The following is a 21,460-nucleotide window of genomic DNA, read 5'->3' as shown; positions in this document are numbered from 1 at the left end:
ATTATTATGGGAAGTTTGGTCACATAAAACCATTCTGCTTTAGGCTGTATGGTTATCCTAGTCCTACTCATCAACCTAGACCCAAACAACACATCCCTGCTAATAGAAAACAGTGGGTTCCTAGGGCTGGTGCTACTAACTTGATAGCTCACATTTCCTTCAGAGTCTCAGCCAAAAAAGATTGGTACTTTGATAGTGGATGCTCCAGACACATGACTGGAAGCAAAAACCTGCTGGTTGACCTTCAAGCCCATGTCACCAGCTATGTAACTTTTGGTGATGGAGCAAAGGGTGAAATCAAGGGGATTGGAAAGTTGAACTACCCTGGAGTTCCTAACCTTGATAATGTGCTGCTTGTTAAAGGATTGACTGCAAACCTGATCAGCATTAGTCAACTATGTGATCAAGGTCTAAATGTGAACTTCACAAAAACTGAATGCTTGATTACTAATGAAAAAAATGAGGTGATCATGAGAGGAGTCCGATCTAAGGACAACTGCTATATGTGGATTCCTTAAGAAACTAACTATTCATTAATACATGCTCTAGCTAAAGAAGAAGAAGTGAAACTATGGCATCAAAAACTGGGTCATCTGCATCTTAAAGGAATGAAGAGGATCATATATGTTGAAGCTGTCAGAGGAATCCCAAAATTAAAGATTGAAGAAGGAAGAGTATATGGTGAATGTCAGATTGGAAAGCAGACAAAGATGTCACATCAGAAGATCAAACATGACACCACATCTAAAGTGCTGGAACTTCTCCACATGGACTTGATGGGACCTATGCAGGTGGAAAGTCTTGGTGGGAAAAGGTATGCTTATGTTGTGGTGGACGACTTCTCCAGATATACTTGGGTGAATTTTATAAGGGAAAAATCTGATGTGTTTGATGTGTTCAAAGACCTTTGCCAAAGACTTCAAAGAGAAAGAGAGAGTCATGTTATTACAATCAGAAGTGATCATGGGAAAGAACTTGAGAACAGTAAATTTGCTGAATTCTGTTCATCTGAAGGGATTGGTCATGAGTCCTCTTCTCCCATTACCCCTTAGCAAAGTGGTGTGGTGGAAAGGAAAAATAGAACTCTCCAAGAATCTGCTAGAGCTATGATTCATGCTAAGAAGTTGCCTTACCACTTCTGGGCCGAAGCTATGAACACGGTGTCATACCCTAATTTTCAACCCTAATATGCCACCATCATTTGTATCATTTGAATGACATCTAGCATCTTTGCACTACTAACCTATTGAAAATACAAAAAGATTTTCTACTTTGTTTGTCTTAAGCTAGGGTTTTGCACCAAGAGCTTTCAAAGATTGATCAATCAAGACTTGGCATGAGTTTTAACATTTCAAACTCCTCGTCCTTCCAAAGTAATCAAGTGACTTCCATCAATAAGAATCGATTTCAAGATCATTCCATCTCAAGTTCATCAAGCCACAATTCATCTGACACTTAAAATTAGGGTTTTGGTCAAAGTCAGTTTAATGTTGGCTCTTTGACCAAAGCATGATTCTATGGCTTGAGGCATGATCCAAGGTATTAAAATGTGTACTCATAACCCACTCATACAATTCATATGGCTCAAGAGGTTAGGTTCATAAGCAGATGAAAGTTTGAACACAACTAATGAAAAAGTCAACAAATGCTTAAAGTCAAAGTTTGACTTTTAAGATTTTTGGTCAACTATAGACTTTTCAAGTCAAGGATTATGAAAATATGATCATTGAAGTCATTTGATCAAGAGTAAACAAGAAATTTGAGGTTACTTGCAAAAAAGGCAAGATTTGGTTATGAAATTTTTTGTAAGTTATGAAAAAATACATGTCCAAGTACCCAACTTTCCAAGGCCATAACTTATAATTCAAACCACCATTTTCTTTGCTTCAACGATCATATTAAAGAACTTGCTTCATACTTCAACTTTGTCCTAGGTGTTAAAACCTTAAAAATGCACGAATAAGGAGATATGGGGCCATGAAGTGGATGATTCATTTGTTTGTCAAGTGGTAAAACACTTAGTGAAATTTTCAGCATGTTGACCTAGTTAAATGACCAACTTTATGCCAGTTTTTCACCCATATCCCAACTGATTCAAGCAAAGTGATCAACATGAAAGTTGTAGAGCATGGTCTTAGCTTTCCAAAAAGTCCAAGATAATGAAATTATCATATTTGAGCTAGGAGTTTCGAAGAGTTGAAGTTGGCTCTCCAAATCTGAATTTTGGGTCATTTTCATGACAAATTCATCATGTAACCTTGAGTCAAAGCTAAAGGATCTTGCTTTACAGGCTATCTTGCTTCTAAATATCACCTTAATCAGAAGATTACACAAACATTTGATGCATTACACAAGGGATTGAGTCATTAACCAAGTCTTGATACCATATTTGGAAGGTTTTGTAAAAAGCTTCATATCCATTTTGATAAAGGCCAACTTTTCCAACCACTCTTGCATTGAGCTTCTAACTTGTTTCTTCTGATCACACTTAACCTCTAAACCAGAAGCAACATTATAAAAGTACCTCTAAGCTCCTTCTTTCACTCCACATTTTCATCATGATCCATTATATTTTTTTGTGCAAAATGGAACCAAGTCACCAAACTAGCATTCCAATTGAACCAAGATTGATTTCTGCAAGTTACATGAACCATATGGAGCCCCTATAAATAGAGAGACAAGCCTCATAACTCAATACACCAGAATTGGCACAAAAACTCCATTGTAGCAAATTCTCCAAACCTCAAACTTCCAAATTCCATTGTGCTTGTGTTTTCTCCAAACCAACACTTCAAACAACTTCTAAACATCCATTAGAAGTTGTCCAAACACTTGAACAACTTCTGTAACAGCCCTACCATCATCTTTCAAATCACATTTTCATAACTTGCAACTTGATTTGGAAAGGAAGAACCAAACACTCTCAGCTCAAGCCAGACATTCAAACACCTTCATAGAGGTGTAAGGAAGTTGTTCAAATCATAAAATCACATCTGGAACACCCATACTCCAAAGGACGACTTTCATTTTTGAGGTATGTATTCATTTCTGAAATTTATGATTTAAGGCACCATTTTGCATCATTCTTGTTACCATTACACTTGCCAAGATGTCAGGAACAAAACCCCTATGATCATTGGTCTTAATCAGTGATGTTTGGAATTTAATTTTAAAATCAATTTTTAGGGTTCATATGCATTTTGTTTGATTTCTAGATATAAATGAAATTGGTGAGTACCATTAGATTCCTTGCGAAATTCTAAGCAGTTTTGGTCTTTACAACTTTTGATTTCGTTAAGAATTGAGAGAGTTAGAGCTTTGACAATATGTGAAAATGGTGGAAACTATGGACTACGGGATGAATGAGGAAGATGAGGTTTGGAGCCATTTTTTAAATTTTAAAAGTCACTTTAATATATATTTTAATTGATGTAACTGAATACATGAATTGGCATTGCGCCCCAGTGGTAAAACACTGGTTTGTTAAGTTATTGGGTGTGGGTTTGAATCTGGGTAGTGTAATGATTTTTTGTTTTCACTTGTTAAATGTTCCTTTTTCTTCATAACTTCAAATATCCATAACTTCATGATCCCTTAACATTTTTAACCCATTCTTTTTGCCATGTGTTCATGAGAATGTCTATTTTATGATGACACCAAAAAAAATCCCTAAAATATTATTTATTTCACCATTTTTGATTGGATGGAAAACATGTGTTTTAAGTGTTTTTTAAGGCTCCTAATTGATTCTTTCGGCTTATGTATTATTTGTTCTTGATGTTGAAAGTTTATATGATTAAAACAAACTCTTTTAAATGTTGATTGTTATCCTTAACATGTTTGAACTTGATTATTTTCATACAATGTATCGATTGATTCACCTTGAAAACATGTTGAATGAATGGTTAGGAGGTGATTAGGTTTCCACTTAAGTTTGGTCTTATCATGAACTTTGATTCAAGTCTAATGTTTATTTTGTGAAGACTTATAATGTGATGCATGTTTGACCTAAATTTATTCATGTTGTGTTTACCATGTACCAATGAATGCTTTTACCATGTCAAGTATGATTTTGTCTTCACCATCAATATGTTGTGTCTTGTGATATTGTGTGAAACTTCGTCATGTCTTGTTTATGCTTATCTCAATGCCTAAAAAACCATGTTTAATATTGTCATCTATACCTTATGATTTACATTGTATTTAGACATATTTTATGCCTTAATGTTAATGCACGTTCAACCTTGTTATTGTTTATATCCAAGGGAAATGAATCATGACATTTTTGTCATTTTGCATGTGTGTGCTCATATGCTTTCTATACAACTTTGCTTCCCCTTAATCCAAAAACTTCTAGATAAAATCTTAGGTTCCCCTTAATTTAAACCTTAGGATTCTATCTCTCTCTCCTTCTTATAACCACTTTCATAATAAACTTTGACTTAGGTCGTTGTTTCCCCTTTTATTTCTTAATCAAATGCTTCAAAACACTTAAGCATATTCAAAGATCTTTTCATAAGACCTAAAAAACACAAACTTAATTCAAACCCTTTTGCCCCTTTGGATTTTCCATGTTTAAAACCTTTTCATAAAAGGATTAGACATGAGTCATCCCTAGTTGAGATTTAAATCTCATACCCCATAACATTGTTGAGATTGATATTGATGCTTTTCCATTTGGAAGAAGTATGTGGCATACTTGTTGATTTTATATCCAAGTGAGAGCCCTTCTTTCAATTTGATGCAAAGATCTATCTTCCACATGTTTCTGGTGGTTTAAATGTGAGTTTTCTCCTTAAGATGACAATTTGTCTCTTTCTCATAAAACCAACCTCAACAAATCCCTTCTTACTTTTGAACCCGAACTACGAGGTTTTGATCCTTCACGGGTACATAGGCATAAGACTCAACGTCTTTCCTAATCATCAAACAATAAAAAATGTTATTTTTCTCATCTCCCCAATCAAATAGCAAACAATTTTAAACCAAATACATATATCTAAAAGGTTCCTGTAGAGTACTACAGATGATTAGGGTGTTGATACCTTCCCTTTTCATAACACACCCCCGTACCTTTAGAATCTCCCCCCTTTTTTCTTAGCATAAGTTTAATATTCTAGCTTTGCATATACATATTGGGTTATTTTTGAATCTTTTCCCCTTCCCTTGGATAAATTAAAGTTCGGTGGTGATATTTTGATTCATGAGTCAAGTCTAATCAATAGCTTGGTCTTCGATTCTTCACCGCGACAGAAATGGCGACTTCACTGGGGACATAATATTAAGTGGGTGATACCTAACTTGTTTATATGTGTTTATTATTATTTATTGCTATGTTTTCTTCGGTTTCATAATGGAGATCTATAAGTGGTGACGAAATCCTAACCCGGATTAGAGAATACAAATAAGATAGGATGGTAGTATAATCAAAGTTACATGTCTGGAGTAATCCTAAGCATGATTAACATATGATATAACCCCGCTCAGTGGAGACCCCTTTGATGGTAATATTTGTTGTTACGAGTAAATCGTAGTGGCATTATTATCTTCGATCTGGGAGTCTAAGAAACCGAGGACCTTTAGAACCATTTCAACCCCTCTAAGCCTTTTTAAGATGTAGTGCGGAGATTATTCAGGTGTAAGATCTGAGTTAATTGTTACGCGATGCTACACTGATACGAGTTTCTCTTGAGAATATCATTGGCCTGCGAGCAAGTCGTTAAACCGATAATATCCAAAAGATGGATCTATGACTCTGGGGACCACTTTAGAACCTTATTCTACAGGTACAAAATAAACCTATTAGTTCATACATTGTGGGATGGTTAGACCCTTGGCTCCATGCTTAATGTCAAAACCCTAAACTTGTATTTATGAAACATTCATTCATGCATCCATAAAAAACCTTTTTGCATAAAAACCAAGAAACTCAATAATTTTCTTTTGCAAATATCGATAGGTAAAATGGAACTGGGAAGGAGGAATACCAAGAAATACACTTTCAAATGTCCTGACTTAACAGAGTTGAAGAAACTTGGTTCTATGATAGTTAGTCCAGAGGATTTCAGAGCTCAGTATGGAAGACTTATGGGTATCTTGAAGACCATGGTTGAAGATGGAGTTCTCGACACACTGGTACAGTTTTATGATCCACTCTACCATTGCTTCACATTTCCAGACTACCAGTTTATGTCTACTCTAGAAGAATACTCTTATTGGTTTGGTTTGCCAGTCTCTGACAAATTACCATTTAGTGATTCAGAGAAGACCCCTACATCAGCAGCTATTGCAGAAGCACTTCACCTAGAAACATCTGTTGTGAAGGAAAACTTCACTAAAAAAGGAGGGATTCTAGGTCTAACCTCTAGATTCCTGTTGGAGAAAGCCTTTATCTTTGCAGAAGCAGATAGTAAAGATGCCTTTGAATCCATTTTTGCTCTACTCATTTATGGAATTGTAATCTTCCCAAACATTGAAGATTTCGTGGATGTTAATGCTATACGAATCTTCTTAATTGGTAACCCGGTACCCACATTACTTGGAGATACCTACCATTCTATCCATCACATGACTAAGAAAGATGGTGGAACCATTCTTTGTTGTGCACCTCTCCTATATAAGTGGTTTATTTCTCACTTGCCCAGATTCAGGCTCTTCAGGGAGAATCCGCAGAAGCTCAGATGGTCTTAGAGGTTCATGTCCATTGATCAAGGGAGTATACATTAGTATGACCCCTCCTATGATGTTGGAGTAATTATTGACAGTTGTGGTGAATTTCCTAACGTACCTCTCATTGGTGTACATGGGGGAATTAACTATAACCTCATCCTTGCCAGACGCCAGTTAGGATATCCTATGGCAGATAAACCCGACAACCTTCTGTTATCAGGTTTCTTTTACCTCAACGACGAAGAGAGTTCCGGTTTGAAGGATAGAATCATACATGCTTGGCGCAACATTCACAGAAAAGGAAAAGACCGATTAGGAATAAATAATTGTGTTGCTTTTGAGCCCTACACCCGATGGGTTTGTGCTAGAGCAAATGAACTTAAGATGCCATATGCTCTTGAGAAGCCCTCATTTCCTTATGCTATAACATTATCATCCACCATTCCTATTGAGAATAGAGAAGAGTTTCAAGAAATTTTGGATAGGTTGAAATTGGAAAGAGACACTTGGGAAGGAAAGTACCATGTCTTGAATGATAAGAAGATGAAGATGGAGCAGCAGCTAAAGGAGAAGGATGATTTGATTGAGATTTTGGAATAACAAACTGTGAAGAAACAGGAGGAACAAGAAGGTTTACTTCTCTCTAAAGTCCAGCCTTTTCATGAATACTTCAACATACCTCCCACCTCAGGTGCTTGGAAGGGAATCGTCGACAAGCTTATGATCGAGAATGCTCAGTTAAAGAGGTAGAAAAGGAAGCATCAGCCAGCAGCAGGACCTTCTACATATGAGATTCCTTAGGACTCATAGACTTAGCTGTTTTCCTCTTGTATTGTTTAGGATCGTTGAAATTGTATTTCATCCTTTGTAATCCCTTAATTGTTTAATTAAAAGAGCTTTTTGTTCATCTTATACCAAATTTTGTCTCTATAATATTTGCAATAAATTATTGAGTTTCTTAAAAATTAAAACTCATATTATGCATCATTCAAGCACAAGTTCCTGCATTTTAAGAAACTTACACGTGTCTTCTCCCTCCAATAGTCAAATTGAATCACCAGTACAATACTCGAGCCAGTCGTCGGAGAAGGATGAGTCAACTTGAACAAGAAAACCAAGAGCTCAGGGAGGAAGTAATCACCTTGAAAGATAGTTTGGAAAGGCTTACTGCTATGATGGGCACTTTGGTGGCTGCTCAGAATCAGTCATCGAACAATTCTCAAGATCCATTGCAACGAACAACAATCTCTAAGAACGTCTCAACGCCCATTCAATGGCGGCCGTCAACGATCAACAATATCACATGCCACCTGGTTTCCCTTGGGGCATGCCTCACGGTTATATTCCAACAGGATACCGCCCTCAAAACGTTAAAGCTCTAGTAGTGACTGATGTGATGTTTGTACCTCCTCCTGTGGTGCATACAACTCCTTATAATGAAGAAAACATTTTTCACGCTGCTCCAAGTTAAGTTGTGGGAGTAGATGAAAGGTTAGAGGGATTTCAAGATCAGTTCTTAGAAATGCAAAGGGAAATCAACGCTCTTCGAGGTAAGGATCTTTTTGGCAAGACAGCTTCCGAACTCTGCTTGGTTCCTAATGTTCAAATTCCTCCTAAATTCAAAGTAGCATACTTCGAGAAATATAAAGGAAATTCATGTCCTCAAAGTCATTTGGTTATGTATGCTAGGAAGATGTTCACTCAGACTGACAACCATCAGCTTCTGATCTACTACTTTCAAGATAGTTTAACTGGTGCCGCTCTTAAGTGGTACATGGGCTTGGATGGTGCAAAGATTCGTACTTTCAACGACCTTGGTGAAGCTTTTGTTCGTCAATACAAATATAATATAGATATGGCTCCAGATAGAGATCAACTCTGGGCCATGTCTCAGAAAGACAAAGAGAGTTTCAAGGAATATGCTCAAAGGTGGCGTGAAATTGCTGCACAAATTTTCCCTCCACTTGAAGAGAAAGAGATGATTAAAATCTTTTTGAAAACTCTGAGTTCATTCTACTATGACCGCATGATCGCCAGTGCACCCAATGATTTCATCGAGATGGTAAACATGGGCATGCGACTTGAGGAAGCAGTCCGAGAGGGACGTTTGACTAAGGAAGCCGACGCTTCTAGTCATGTTAAGAAATTCGCCAATAATTTCTCCAAAAAGAAAGAATCAGATGTTAGTGTCGTTTCATATGGCAGACAAAGAAGAAAGTATCAACATGTTGCAGCCGTTTCACCAATCATTAGTCCACCAATGGTAGCGCCAATTTATCAGCCACAGTTTTCGCATCAACATCAACAACATTATCCTCAACAACATCAGCAACAACAACATGTTCAGCAACAACCACCAAATCAACAGCATCAACAGCCTCCACAACAGGCTCGCTCTCAATTCAACAATCAAAATCGTATTCAAAAAAAGCCACAATTTGATCCTATCCCAATGTCCTATGCAGAGTTGTTTCCTGCACTGCTAGCTAAAAATCATGTCCAGACAAGGTCTCCACCACCTGTGCCAAAGGACCTTCCCTATTGGTACAAGGCAGATCAATTTTGTGCTTACCATCAAGAGGCACCAGGACATAGCATTGAAAACTGTTTTGGTCTAAAGTCAGATGTTCAGAGGCTTGTCAAGAGTGGTATCCTTTCATTTAAGGATGTAAACCCCAATGTTCAAGTTAATCCTCTACTGCAACATGGTTCAGCCTCAATTAACATGGTATATGGTTGCCCGGACAGTTTCCGGATCTATGATGTACGATTATTGGGATAGAACTTAGTAAAGAAACACGCCAGATATAGAAAGAATGGTTTTGTGCCTCCACATAACTACGCCTCTTGTAGGGTTTGTTCTAGGAACTCTCAAGGATGCCTAACTGTTGTAACGGATCTCCAGGATCAAATGGACCAAGGTTACATTGAAGCCTACTGAGACAAAGATTATAATCGAGTCAATATGGTCAATAGTGACAACGAAGTGAATGTCATAGTTCCTTAGTTCAACGACTTTGAGCCTATACAAATTACTTATGACAGTCGGAAGACTTCTGTGACTCCTATGGTCATTAACTTACCAGGCCCAGTTCCCTACCAATTTGATAAAGTTGTTCCTTACAAGCACAATGCTACAATGACTGAGAATGGAAAGGATGTTCCTCTACCCTCCATTGTTAACTTCGCTGATGTAAGCAGAGTCACAAGGAATGGACGTATATTTGCAAAAAGGACCGAGGATGTCGCAGCAGGAAAGCAGGCTCATGTTGAGGTCCCTTTTGAACCGGTTGGCCAATCCGATAACATGAATCCGAAAAGTGATGATGATGAGGTGTTGAAGCTCATCAGGAAAAGTGAATACAATGTGGTGGAACAATTACTGCATACACCTTCCAAGATATCTGTGTTATCTTTGTTGATGAACTCTGAGGCTCACCGTGAAGCTTTGCAGAAAGTCTTAGAACAAGCCTATGTAGACCATGATGTGACGGTCGGATAGTTTGATGGTATCGTCGCTAACATCAAGGCCTGCAACAACTTGAGTTTCAGTAATGAAGAGCTCCCCGAAGAAGGAAGAAATCATAACATGGCACTATATATCTCAATCAACTGTATGAATGACTCTTTGTCAAGTGTGTTAGTGGATACAGGCTCGTCTCTCAATTTCATGTCGAAGTCGACACTTTCCAGACTTTCTTTTCAAGGTGCTCCTATGAGGAGTAGTGGGATTATTGTCAAAGCTTTTGATGGTTCCAGAAAAACAGTCATTGGAGAAGTTAACCTTCCTATGACCATCGGACCTCATACTTTCCAGATAATATTCTAGGTGATGGACATAGAAGCTGCGTATAGTTGTTTATTGGGTCGGCCTTGGATCCATGAAGCTGGGGAAGTCACTTCCATTCTGCATCAGAAGCTTAAATTTGTGAAGAACGGGAAGCTAGTGACAGTCTGTGGGGAGAAAACACTGGTTGTAAGTCGCTTATCATATTTCTCTTATCTTGAACCTGAAGAAGATGTTGGAACTCAATTCCAAGCCCTTTCTTTGATTGACAAAGATGTCAAGAGAGGAGTATCCATCTCTTCATTCAAGGATGCACAATGGCTAGTCAATGATGGTATAACAAATGGTTGGGGAACAATTTTGGATCTCCCAAAAAACAAACACCGAGAGGATTTAGGCTTTTCTCCTACTTCCAAGAAGATTGAAGAAGGAAGTAGATCTGTTCGTTCATTCAAAGAAACTTTCCATAGTGGAGGGTTCATTAATCCCACTTTTCCAGAAGTTAGTGTCGTCACTGAGGATAATGATTCAACATGGGAACCCTACTGCGATGATCCAGAATATGATCTTGAGGCGGAAGATGCATACATGCCTTTCTACTTTCCTTATCATAGAGAACTTGAATACATCCCGGGGTCAGAAGACGAAGCAGCTGAAGCCAATGCCATTGTGGAAGACAATCCTAAAGATGTTCTGACCGACTTCATAGCTCACGGAGTAATTCGCCAAAACTAGACCTCTGTTGATGTTCCTGTTGTTGTTCACATTTCAAAGTAATATTTTGTTGTCTGTTTTCTTTTCAAAAAAATCCTTTCGTTATACCTAAGGCGAAAGTGACAATGTTTGGGCTTGCGTTTCAAGAATTAAATCAATGAAAATGTTATTTTGTTTCCATATTGTTGTTTTTATTGTTTTGTTGTTTTTTTCTGGAAATTGGTAATCTAAAAAAAAAAAAATAAACACTTCCAAATAGCTGCACATGACTTCACACTTTTATCTGTTTCTAAAACAAGCATAAAATCACATGTGCAGAAAATTCATGACATATCCATTAAAACCAATGACCCTATGCCCTCTTGCAACTTTGAATTCCCTGTGTATGAAGCGGAAGAAGAAGAGGAAAACATTCCATATGAAATCTCTATACTGCTCGAAAATGAAGAAAAGACCATTCAGCCATTCAAAGAGCCAATGGAAGTAATCAACGTGGGGTCTGAAGAGGATAGAAAAGAAGTCAAAGTTGGAGCACTACTCGTGCCAGAGGTCAAAGAGAGGATGATGGAGCTTCTCCGAGAATATACTGATGTGTTTGCTTGGTCATACCAAGACATGCCAGGGTTGGACACCGATATTGTGGAGCATCGTTTACCATTGAGGCCAGAGTGTCCACCGATTAAGCAAAAGTTAAGAAGAACTCGGCCAAACATGGCGATCAAAATCAAAGAGGAAGTGCAAAAGCAGATTGATGCAGGTTTCCTTGTGACATCAGAATATCCACAGTGGTTGCCCAACATTGTACCAGTTCCCAACAAGGATAGAAAGGTTCGCATGTGCGTTGACTATAGAGATCTAAATAAAGCCAGTCCTAAGGATGACTTTCCTCTGCCACACATTGACATGTTGGTCGATAGCACCGCCAAGTTCAAGGTCTTCTCTTTCATGGATGGATTTTCCGGTTACAATCAAATCAAAATGGCACCCGAAGATATGGAAAAAAACAGCTTTTATTACACCTTGGGGCACATTTTGCTACAAAGTAATGCCTTTCGGATTGAAGAATGTTGGTGCCACCTATCAATGAGCTATGACTACTCTTTTTCATGACATGATGCATAAAGAGATTGAAGTCTATGTAGATGATATGATAGCAAAATCAAAGACTGAGGAAGATCATGTTGAGTATCTTTCGAAACTGTTTCAGCGTTTGAGAAAATACAAACTCCGCTTGAACCCAAACAAATGCACCTTTGGGGTTCATTCAGGAAAGCTTTTAGGCTTCATCGTCAGTCAAAAGGGTATTGAAGTTGATCCCGACAAGGTTAAAGCCATTCAGGAAATGTCAGCACCTTAAATAGAAAAGCAGGTGAGGGGATTCCTTGGACGTTTGAACTACATTTCAAGGTTCATATCTCATATGACTGCTACTTGTGCTCCCATTTTTAAGCTCCTCTGAAAGGATTAAGGTTGTGTTTGGACGGATGGTTGTCAAAAAGCCTTCGACAGTATCAAAGAGTATTTGATAGAACCTCCTATCTTGTCCCCTCCAATTGAGGGAAGACCATTGATTATGTATCTGGCTGTACTAGAAGAATCTATGGGTTGTGTCTTGGGTCAACAGGATGAAACAGGAAGAAAAGAGTATGCCATCTATTATTTGAGCAAGAAATTCACTGACTGAGAATCCCGATATTCCATGCTAGAGAAAACTTGCTATGCTCTGGCTTGGGCTGTCAAGGGTCTCCGTCAATATATGATGAATCACACAACTTGGTTGATATCCAAGATGGATCCGATTAAGTATATCTTTGAAAAACCTGCATTGACCAGGAGAATTTCTCGTTGGCAGATGCTCTTGTCCGAATATGACATTGAGTATCACACCCTGAAAGTTATCAAAGGAAGTGTCTTGGCCGATCATTTAGCTCATCGGCCAATCGACGATTATGAGTTTGTAAATTTTGAATTTCCAGATGAATATGTGATGTACTTAAAAGCCAAAGATTCCAATGAACCACTGCCAAATGAAGGGCCAGAGCCAGGTTCTCAATGAGGTTTAATATTTGATGGAGCAGTTAGTGCTTATGGTAATGGTATTGGCGAAGTAATCATCACTCCTCATGGCTCACATATCCTTTTTACTGCAAGATTAACATTCAAGTGCACGAACGACATGGCGGAATATGAAGCCTGCATCATGGGTCTAGAAGAAGCCATTGATCTTAGAATAAAAAATCTCGATGTTTATGGAAACTCAGCTCTAGTTGTCAATCAAATTAAAGGAGAATGGGAAACTCGTCAACCCGGCCTAATCCCATACAAAGACTATGCAAGGAGGTTATCTACTTTCTTCAACAATATTGAATTTCATCACATCCCTCGTGAGGAAAATCAGATGGCAGATGCCTTGGCAACTTTGGCTTCCATGATCATTGTGAATCATTGGAATGATGTGCTTAAGATCGATCTTATGCGTCTTGATAGACCTGCTCATGTATTTGCAATGGAAGAAGTCCCTGATGACAAGTCGTGGTACCATGACATCAAGTGTTATCTCCAGAGTCAAGAATACCCACCTAGGGCATCAAACAAAGATAAGAAGACCTTGAGAAGACTAGCTAATAAATTCTTTCTAAATAAAGAAGTGCTATACAAGAGAAACTTGACATGGTTCTGTCAGATGCGTGGATAAACACGAAGCAGGCCTGTTGATGCAAGAAGTTCATGAAGGTTCCTTTGGTACTCACTCCAACGGACACGCAATGGCTAAAAAAATGTTAAGAGCGGGTTACTATTGGCTGACAATGGAAGTTGACTGTTGCAAGTATGTGAAGAAGTGTCACAAATGCCAGATTTATGCTGACAAGATACATGTACCTCCGACTCTGCTCAACGTTCTCTCTTCTCCATGGCCTTTCTCTATGTGGGGCATTGACATGATTGGTATGATTGATCCCAAAGCTTCCAACGAACATCGTTTCATTCTGGTGGCTATTGATTATTTCACAAAGTAGGTTCAAGCGGCCTCATACGCAAATGTGACCAAGCAGGTGGTAGTTAGATTTATCAAGAATCAACTTATTTGCCGTTATGGTGTGCCAAGTAGAATCATCATTGATAATGGTTCAAACCTGAACAATAAAATGATGAAGGAAATGTGTGAAGAGTTCAAGATTGAACATCATAATTCCTCTCCCTACAGACCTAAGATGAACGGTGTTGTTGAAGCTGCCAACAAGAACACCAAGAAGATCATCCAGAAGATGGTAGTGACTTATAAGGATTGGCATGAGATGCTCCCTTTTTCTTTGCATGGATATCGTACGTTTGTCCGCACTTCAACAGGGGCAACCCCCTTTTCTCTTGTCTATGGCATGGAAGTAGTGCTCCCAATAGAAGTAGAGATCTTGTCAATGCGTGTCTTGATGGAAGCTAAGTTATCCGAAGCTGAATGGTGTCAAAGCAGGTATGACCAACTGAATTTGATTGAAGAAAATAGGATGATGGATTTATGCCATGGTCAGTTATATCAGTAGAGAATGAAGAAATCATTCGACAAGAAGGTTCGACCTCGCATATTCAGAGAAGGTGACCTTGTGCTTAAAAAGATTCAATCTTTCATATCTGATTCTAGGGGCAAGTGGACTCCTAATTATGATGGCCCATATGTTGTCAAGAAAGCCTTCTCCGGGGGGCCTTGATTCTTACAAATATGGATGGTGAGGATCTTCCACGTCCTATGAATACTGACGCAGTCAAGAAATACTTCGCCTAGAAAAAATAAAAGAATAACTTGCTAAGTCGAAAACCCAAAAGGGCAGCTTAGGCAAAAATGAGCGTCTCGGTGGACTGAAAACCCGAAAGGGCGGTCCAGGAAAAAATTAGAGACATAAACAGAAAATGATTATCCTGGTAGATTGAAAACCTGAAAAGGCAATCTAGGCAAAACAAAGGATTATGGCAAGTAACTGCATCAGATCAGATTGGATCACTTGAAGAAACGTCTTCCTGTCAAAGCTCTCAACTGGATCTTATTAGAAGCCCAAATAAATATGGAATTCAAATTTGTTAGGGAGAATAGTTTCATTGTATTTTAATGTAGCCTTTTCCCATATTACCATTTTTCCAACTTTGTAAATATCCATGGGATCACGCCATTTGCGGATCACCATTCTATCAATAAAATTCGAGACTTATCCATTTATTGGCAATCCTTATTTTATTTTTGCTCCGCGAAAATATCATTTTTATTTTGATAAAAATTCTTGAAACGAATATTTGAAAAAATGTTTTTTTTTTCAAAATAAAATTTTGTTTTGATTTGTGAATGCAAAAAAAGAACGTTCATAGTTAAATCCCCAAGTGGCGAGTAAGTTGTGAAGTGTTGGATGTTGAAACTCAATGTTCCCCAATAAAGTGTTAAGCCTGGATTTTCTTTCAAGCTTTAAAATAAACAGTCAAGATTTTTCAAGCGATCTTCATTATCCCTGAAAGAATCATTTTGAAGGTTTTCCTGACCAATCTAGACCCGCCATTGGTAGAGTCTACATTTTTTTCTCCTGAGTGAAGTCTTCTTCTCCAGAGAAATTGGAACCCAACAGCAAGATCTTTGCTCCATCAAAGGTTCATATTTCATCCCCAGATGAAGCATCTTCCTCTCCCAGAGAGAATTGGACCTCGCGACGAGACTTTTCTCCTTTGATGACCTTTAACTCATCTCCAGTGATGTTTTACACCTTAATGAGACTAGCTAAATGTTGAGCTATGAAACATATTATGTCCCCAACGTGTCTGTTTTGTCTGTTTTTGTCAGCATAAACATAACGTGCATACATGCATATATACATACGTGCATATATATCATGAATAACCAAATTCACATCCATTTTTTGCATTCCTTGATGACGTTTACCTTAATTTCTTTGAATATGTTCATCCTTGGGTGTTATGTTTCCTTCCCTATAGGAGTCGTCAACCTTAAGCAAAGAGTTTATATCCTTTCTAACTCCCCACTGAGTTCATTCCTCGTGGAAGATGGTTGTTTTAGTTGTCCTTTTCCATCTTTGGATAGGATAAAATCCCAATTGAGCTTCATTCCCCATTGGTAGAGTCTTATTCTTTTTTTTCTCTCAAGTTGTTCCTGGAGTGAGCCAAATATTTGGAAATTAATGGTGAATCTCTCTAGGTTGTTAAACCTAGACCGAGAGTGCATTTATTTTGCATTGTCTCCCTAGGAGAAACATCTTCATTATCGCTAGTGAAGACATATCCTTTTCCCCGGTATGAACGCAAGTGGTTATCTCTTTTGAGAAGCTTGTCTATCTCGAAGGAATTATCAATATAGAAGTTTTCTTCCATCAGATGGTTTTCTCTCCAGAGAAGTTTGATGAAGACTTCCAACAGGTAGCTGTCTCTTTATTTGAGAAGCCTGTTTCATGATCTCTGATCCCCAATAAGTAGCTATCTTTTCCCGAGAAGCTTATTGACTCCCACTTTTGATAACAAATGGCAGTCTCTTTTTGAGAAGTTTGTTTATCCCGAATGAAGTTATCAACATATCAAACGTTATTTCCAACAAATGGCCATCTCCCAAGAAAATTTCGTCAGAGAAGTTTGTTGAAGACTACTACAAGCACCTTTCTTTTATCACAGGACTTTATATCCCCGGTGAGGTATTCCGTTACAAGGACTTATATCACCAGTGAGGTGTTAGTCATAGCCAATGGTACTTTCCCCAGTAAATCACGGTGGAAGTCTGTTGAAGATCCTTACTGTTATTTTCTCTTCATTTGAGAATTCCAAATTTTTATAAGATTAACTAACCTGCATCCTTCGAAGATACCCGGTGAAGTTACTTATCTTTCCCCAACAAGTGGTTACCTTTTTAGGAGCTTGTTCATTGATCCTTTCCAAGAGAAAGACTTGGTTAAAGAAGAAACCAAGGCCCGTTCGCTGGCTTATGACCCGAATCACGGATAAGTTTATTTTTCCTTTTCTAAGTGGAATATTTAAGTAAAGAAGAAGTTGACTCATGTTTTGATCATGTAAGCATATTTTGACTCGTTATTTGAACAGGCGGTCATCTCTACATTTGAGAAACCTGTTGCGAAGATATTTCCTCAGTGAAGCGTAATTTTATTTTGACTCGTTATTTGAACAGGAGGTCATCTCTACATTTGAGAAACCTGTTGCGAAGATATTTCCTCAGTGAAGCGTACTTTTATTTTGACTCGTTATTTGAACAGGCGGTCATCTCTACCTTTGAGAAATCTATTGCGAAAGCTAGAACTCGTTATTTGAACAGATTTTCATCTCTACCTTTGAGAAACCTGTTGAGAAGATGTTTCTTCAATTGAAGTCATGATCATTTGGAATGATCTATTCCCCATGGAGCCCGGATCCATTGGAATTTGCAAACTGAAGTTGTAATCTTTTCCTCGGTGGAATTTCCTTTTGTCTATCTCCATAGTGGTGTTCCTTTATCCCTATGTGTTTTTATCAACTAATATTACTCCCCTGTGACATTGTTCCTCACAGAATTCCTGAGTCCTGCATGCATATCATATCAAAAGCATTTGGTGGCCTCTTAGGGCCAAAAACCGTGCATGTTTGTATTTAAATCTCTTCAACCACGTCGAGATGAAAATTCCAATATTCATATCTCCAGATTGAAGAAACTTAAAATTTGCTATGATTCATGCTAAGAAGTTGCCTTACCACTTCTGGGCCGAAGCTATGAACACGGTGTCATACCCTAATTTTCAACCCTAAGATGCCATCATCATTTGTATCATTTGAATGACATCTAGCATCTTTTCACTACTAACCTATTGAAAATACAAAAAGATTTTCTACTTTGTTTGTCTTAAGCTAGGGTTTTGCACCAAGAGCTTTCAAAGATTGATCAATCAAGACTTAGCATGAGTTTTAACATTTCAAACTCCTCGTCCTTCCAAAGTAATCAAGTGACTTTCATCAATAAGAATCGGTTTCAAGATCATTCCATCTCAAGTTCATCAAGCCACAATTCATTTGACACTCAAAATTAGGGTTTTGGTCAAAGTCAGTTTAATGTTGGCTCTTTGACCAAAGCATGATTCTATGGCTTGGGGCATGATCTAAGGTATTAAAATTTGTACTCATAACCCACTCATACAATTCATATGGCTCAAGAGGTTAGGTTCATAAGTAGATGAAAGTTTGAACACAACTAATGAAAAAGTCAACAAATGCTTAAAGTCAAAGTTTGACTTTTAAGATTTTTGGTCAACTATGGACTTTTCAAGGATTATGAAAATATGATCATTGAAGTCATTTGATCAAGAGTAAACAAGAAATTTGAGGTTACTTGCAAAAAGGGCAAGATTTGGTTTTGAAAAATTTTCCAAGTTATGAAAAAATACATGTCCAAGTACCCAACTTTCCAAGGCCATAACTTATGATCCAAACCACCATTTTCTTTGCTTCAACGATCATATTAAAGACCTTGCTTCATACTTCAACTTTGTCCTAGGTGATAAAACCTCAAAAAATGCACGAATAAGGAGATATGGCGCCATGAAGTGGATGATTCATTTGTTTGTCAAGTGGTAAAACACTTAGTGAAATTTTCAGCATGCTGACCTAGTTAAATGACCAACTTTATGTCAGTTTTTCACCCATATCCCAACTGATTCAAGAAAAGTGATAAACATGAAAGTTGTATAGAATGGTCTTAGCTTTCCAAAAAGTCCAAGAGCATGAAATTATCATATTTGAGCTAGGAGTTTCGAAGAGTTGAAGTTGGCTCTCCAAATCTGAATTTTGGGTCATTTTCATGACAAATGCATCATGTAACCTTGAGTCAAAGCTATATGGTATTACTTTACAGGCTACCTTGCTTCTAAATCTCACCTTAATCAGAAGATTACACAAACATTTGATGCATTACACAAGGGATTGAGTCATTAACCAAGTCTTGATGCCATGTTTGGAAGGTTTTGCAAAAAGCTTCATATCCATTTTGATAAAGGCCAACTTTTCCAACCACTCTTGCATTGAGCTTCTAACTTGTTTCTTCTGATCACACTTAACCTCTAAACCAGAAGCAACATCCTAAAAGTACCTCTAAGCTCCTTCTTTCACTCCACCTTTTCATCATGATCCATTATATTTTTTTGTGCAAAATGAAACCAAGTCACCAAACTAGCATTCCAATTGAACTAAGATTGATTTCTGCAAGTTACATGAACCATATGGAGCCCCTATAAATAGAGAGACAAGCCTCATAACTAAATACACCAGAATTGGCACAAAAACTCCATTGTAGCAAATTCTCCAAACCTCAAACTTCCAAATTCCATTGTGCTTGTGTTTTCTCCAAACCAACACTTCAAACAACTTCTAAACATCCATTAGAAGTTGTCCAAACACTTGAACAACTTCTGTAACAGCCCTACCATCATCTTTCAAATCACATTTTCATAACTTGCAACTTGATTTGGAAAGGAAGAACCAAACACTCTCAGCTCAAGCCAGACATTCAAACACCTTCATAGAGGTGTAAGGAAGTTGTTCAAATCATAAAATCACATCTGGAACACCCATACTCCAAAGGACGACTTTCATTTTTGAGGTATGTATTCATTTCTACAATTTATGATTTAAGGCACCATTTTGCGTCATTCTTGTTACCATTACACTTGCCAAGATGTCAGGAACAAAACCCCTATGATCATTGGTCTTAATCAGTGATGTTTGGAATTTAATTTTAAATTCAATTTTTAGGGTTCATATGCATTTTGTTTGATTTCTGGATATTTATGAAAAATAAATGAAATTGGTGAGTACCATTAGATTCCTTGCGAAATTCTAAGCAGTTTTGGTCTTTACAACATTTGATTTCGTTAAGAATTGAGAGAGTTAGAGCTTTGACAATATGTGAAAATGGTGGAAACTATGGACTACGGGATGAATGAGGAAGATGAAGTTTGGAGCCATTTTTTAAATTTTAAAAGTCACTTTAATATATATTTTAATTGATGTAACTGAATACATGAATTGACATTGCGCCCCAGTGGTAAAACACTGGTTTGTTAAGTTACTGGGTGTGGGTTTGAATCTGGGTAGTGTAATGATTTTCTGTTTTCACTTGTTAAATGTTCATTTTTCTTCATAACTTCAAATATCCATAACTTCATGATCCCTTAACATTTTTAACCCATTACTTTTGCCATGTGTTCATAAGAATGTCTATTTTATAATGACACCAAAAAAATCCCAAAAATATTATTTATTTCACCACTTTTGATTGGATGGAAAACATGTGTTTTAAGTGTTTTTTAAGGCTCCTAATTGATTCTTTTGGCTTATGTCTTATTTGTTCTTGATGTTGAAAGTTTATATGATTAAAACACACTTTTTTAAATGTTGATTGTTATCCTTAACATGTTTGAACTTGATTATTTTCATACAATGTATCGATTGATTCACCTTGAAAACATGTTGAATGAATGGTTAGGAGGTGATTAGGTTTCCACTTAAGTTTGGTCTTATCATGAACTTTGATTCAAGTCTAATGTTTATTTTGTGAAGACTTATAATGTGATGCATGTTTGACCTAAATTGATTCATGTTGTGTTTAACATGTACCAATGAATGATTTTACCATGTCAAGTATGATTTTGTCTTCACCATCAATATGTTGTGTCTTATGATGTTGTGTGAAACTTTGTCATGTCTTGTTTATGCTTATCTCAATGCCTAAAAAAACATGTTTAATATTGTCATCCATACCATGGGATTGCCATTGTATTTAGACATATTTTATGCCTTAATGTTAATGCACGTTTAGCCTTGTTATTGTTTATATCCAAGGGAAATGAATTATGATATTTTTGTCATTTTCCATGTGTGTATTCATCTGCATTCTATACAACTTTGCTTCCCCTTAATCTAAAAACTTCTAGATACAATCTTAGGTTCCCTTAATTTAAACCTTAGGATTCTACTCTCTCTCTCCTTCTTAAACCACTTTCATAATAAACTTTGACTTAGGTCATTGTTTCCCCTTTTATTTCTTAATCAAATGCTTCAAAACACTTAAGCATATTCAAAGATCTTTTCATAAGACCTAAAAAACACAAACTTAATTCAAACCCTTTTGCCCCTTTGGCTTTTCCAAGTTTAAAACCTTTTCATAAAAGGATTAGACATGAGTCATCCCTAGTTGAGATTTAAATATCCTACCCCATAACATTGTTGAGATTGATATTGATTCTTTTCCATTTGGAAGAGGTATGTGGCATA

The 21,460-nt window shown here is 37.3% G+C and overlaps 2 protein-coding genes across 2 annotated transcripts; both read left to right on the top strand.

The window, feature by feature from the left end:
- The first annotated feature begins 5,964 nt into the window (after positions 1–5,964).
- Positions 5,965–7,419, top strand: LOC127136109 (uncharacterized). The gene is made up of 3 exons (XM_051062704.1): positions 5,965–6,623; positions 6,765–7,194; positions 7,288–7,419. Exons 1-3 carry the CDS (start codon positions 5,965–5,967, stop codon positions 7,417–7,419), a joined length of 1,221 nt encoding a protein of 406 aa, XP_050918661.1.
- A 5,927-nt stretch (positions 7,420–13,346) lies between these two features.
- LOC127136108 (uncharacterized) lies at positions 13,347–13,865 on the top strand. Its single transcript, XM_051062703.1, has one exon. It carries the CDS (start codon positions 13,347–13,349, stop codon positions 13,863–13,865), a length of 519 nt encoding a protein of 172 aa, XP_050918660.1.
- The last annotated feature ends 7,595 nt before the right edge of the window (positions 13,866–21,460 follow it).

Source organism: Lathyrus oleraceus, chromosome 4 (assembly GCF_024323335.1).
Source record: "Lathyrus oleraceus cultivar Zhongwan6 chromosome 4, CAAS_Psat_ZW6_1.0, whole genome shotgun sequence".
NCBI classification, from domain to species: domain Eukaryota; kingdom Viridiplantae; phylum Streptophyta; class Magnoliopsida; order Fabales; family Fabaceae; genus Lathyrus; species Lathyrus oleraceus.
The sequence above is the reverse complement of the archived record's forward strand: the minus strand, read 5'-3'. Positions and strand labels throughout refer to the sequence as shown.

Excerpts from the sequence above, each read along its gene's own strand:
- LOC127136109 (XM_051062704.1), top strand. The coding sequence starts at position 5,965 with ATGGAACTGGGAAGGAGGAATACCAAGAAATACACTTTCAAATGTCCT. Across the intron at positions 6,624-6,764 it reads GCACCTCTCCTATATAAGTG|TTGTGGTGAATTTCCTAACG; the intron begins GTTTATTTCTCA and ends AATTATTGACAG. Across the intron at positions 7,195-7,287 it reads CTTGGGAAGGAAAGTACCAT|GAGGAACAAGAAGGTTTACT; the intron begins GTCTTGAATGAT and ends GTGAAGAAACAG.
- LOC127136108 (XM_051062703.1), top strand. The coding sequence starts at position 13,347 with ATGGCGGAATATGAAGCCTGCATCATGGGTCTAGAAGAAGCCATTGAT.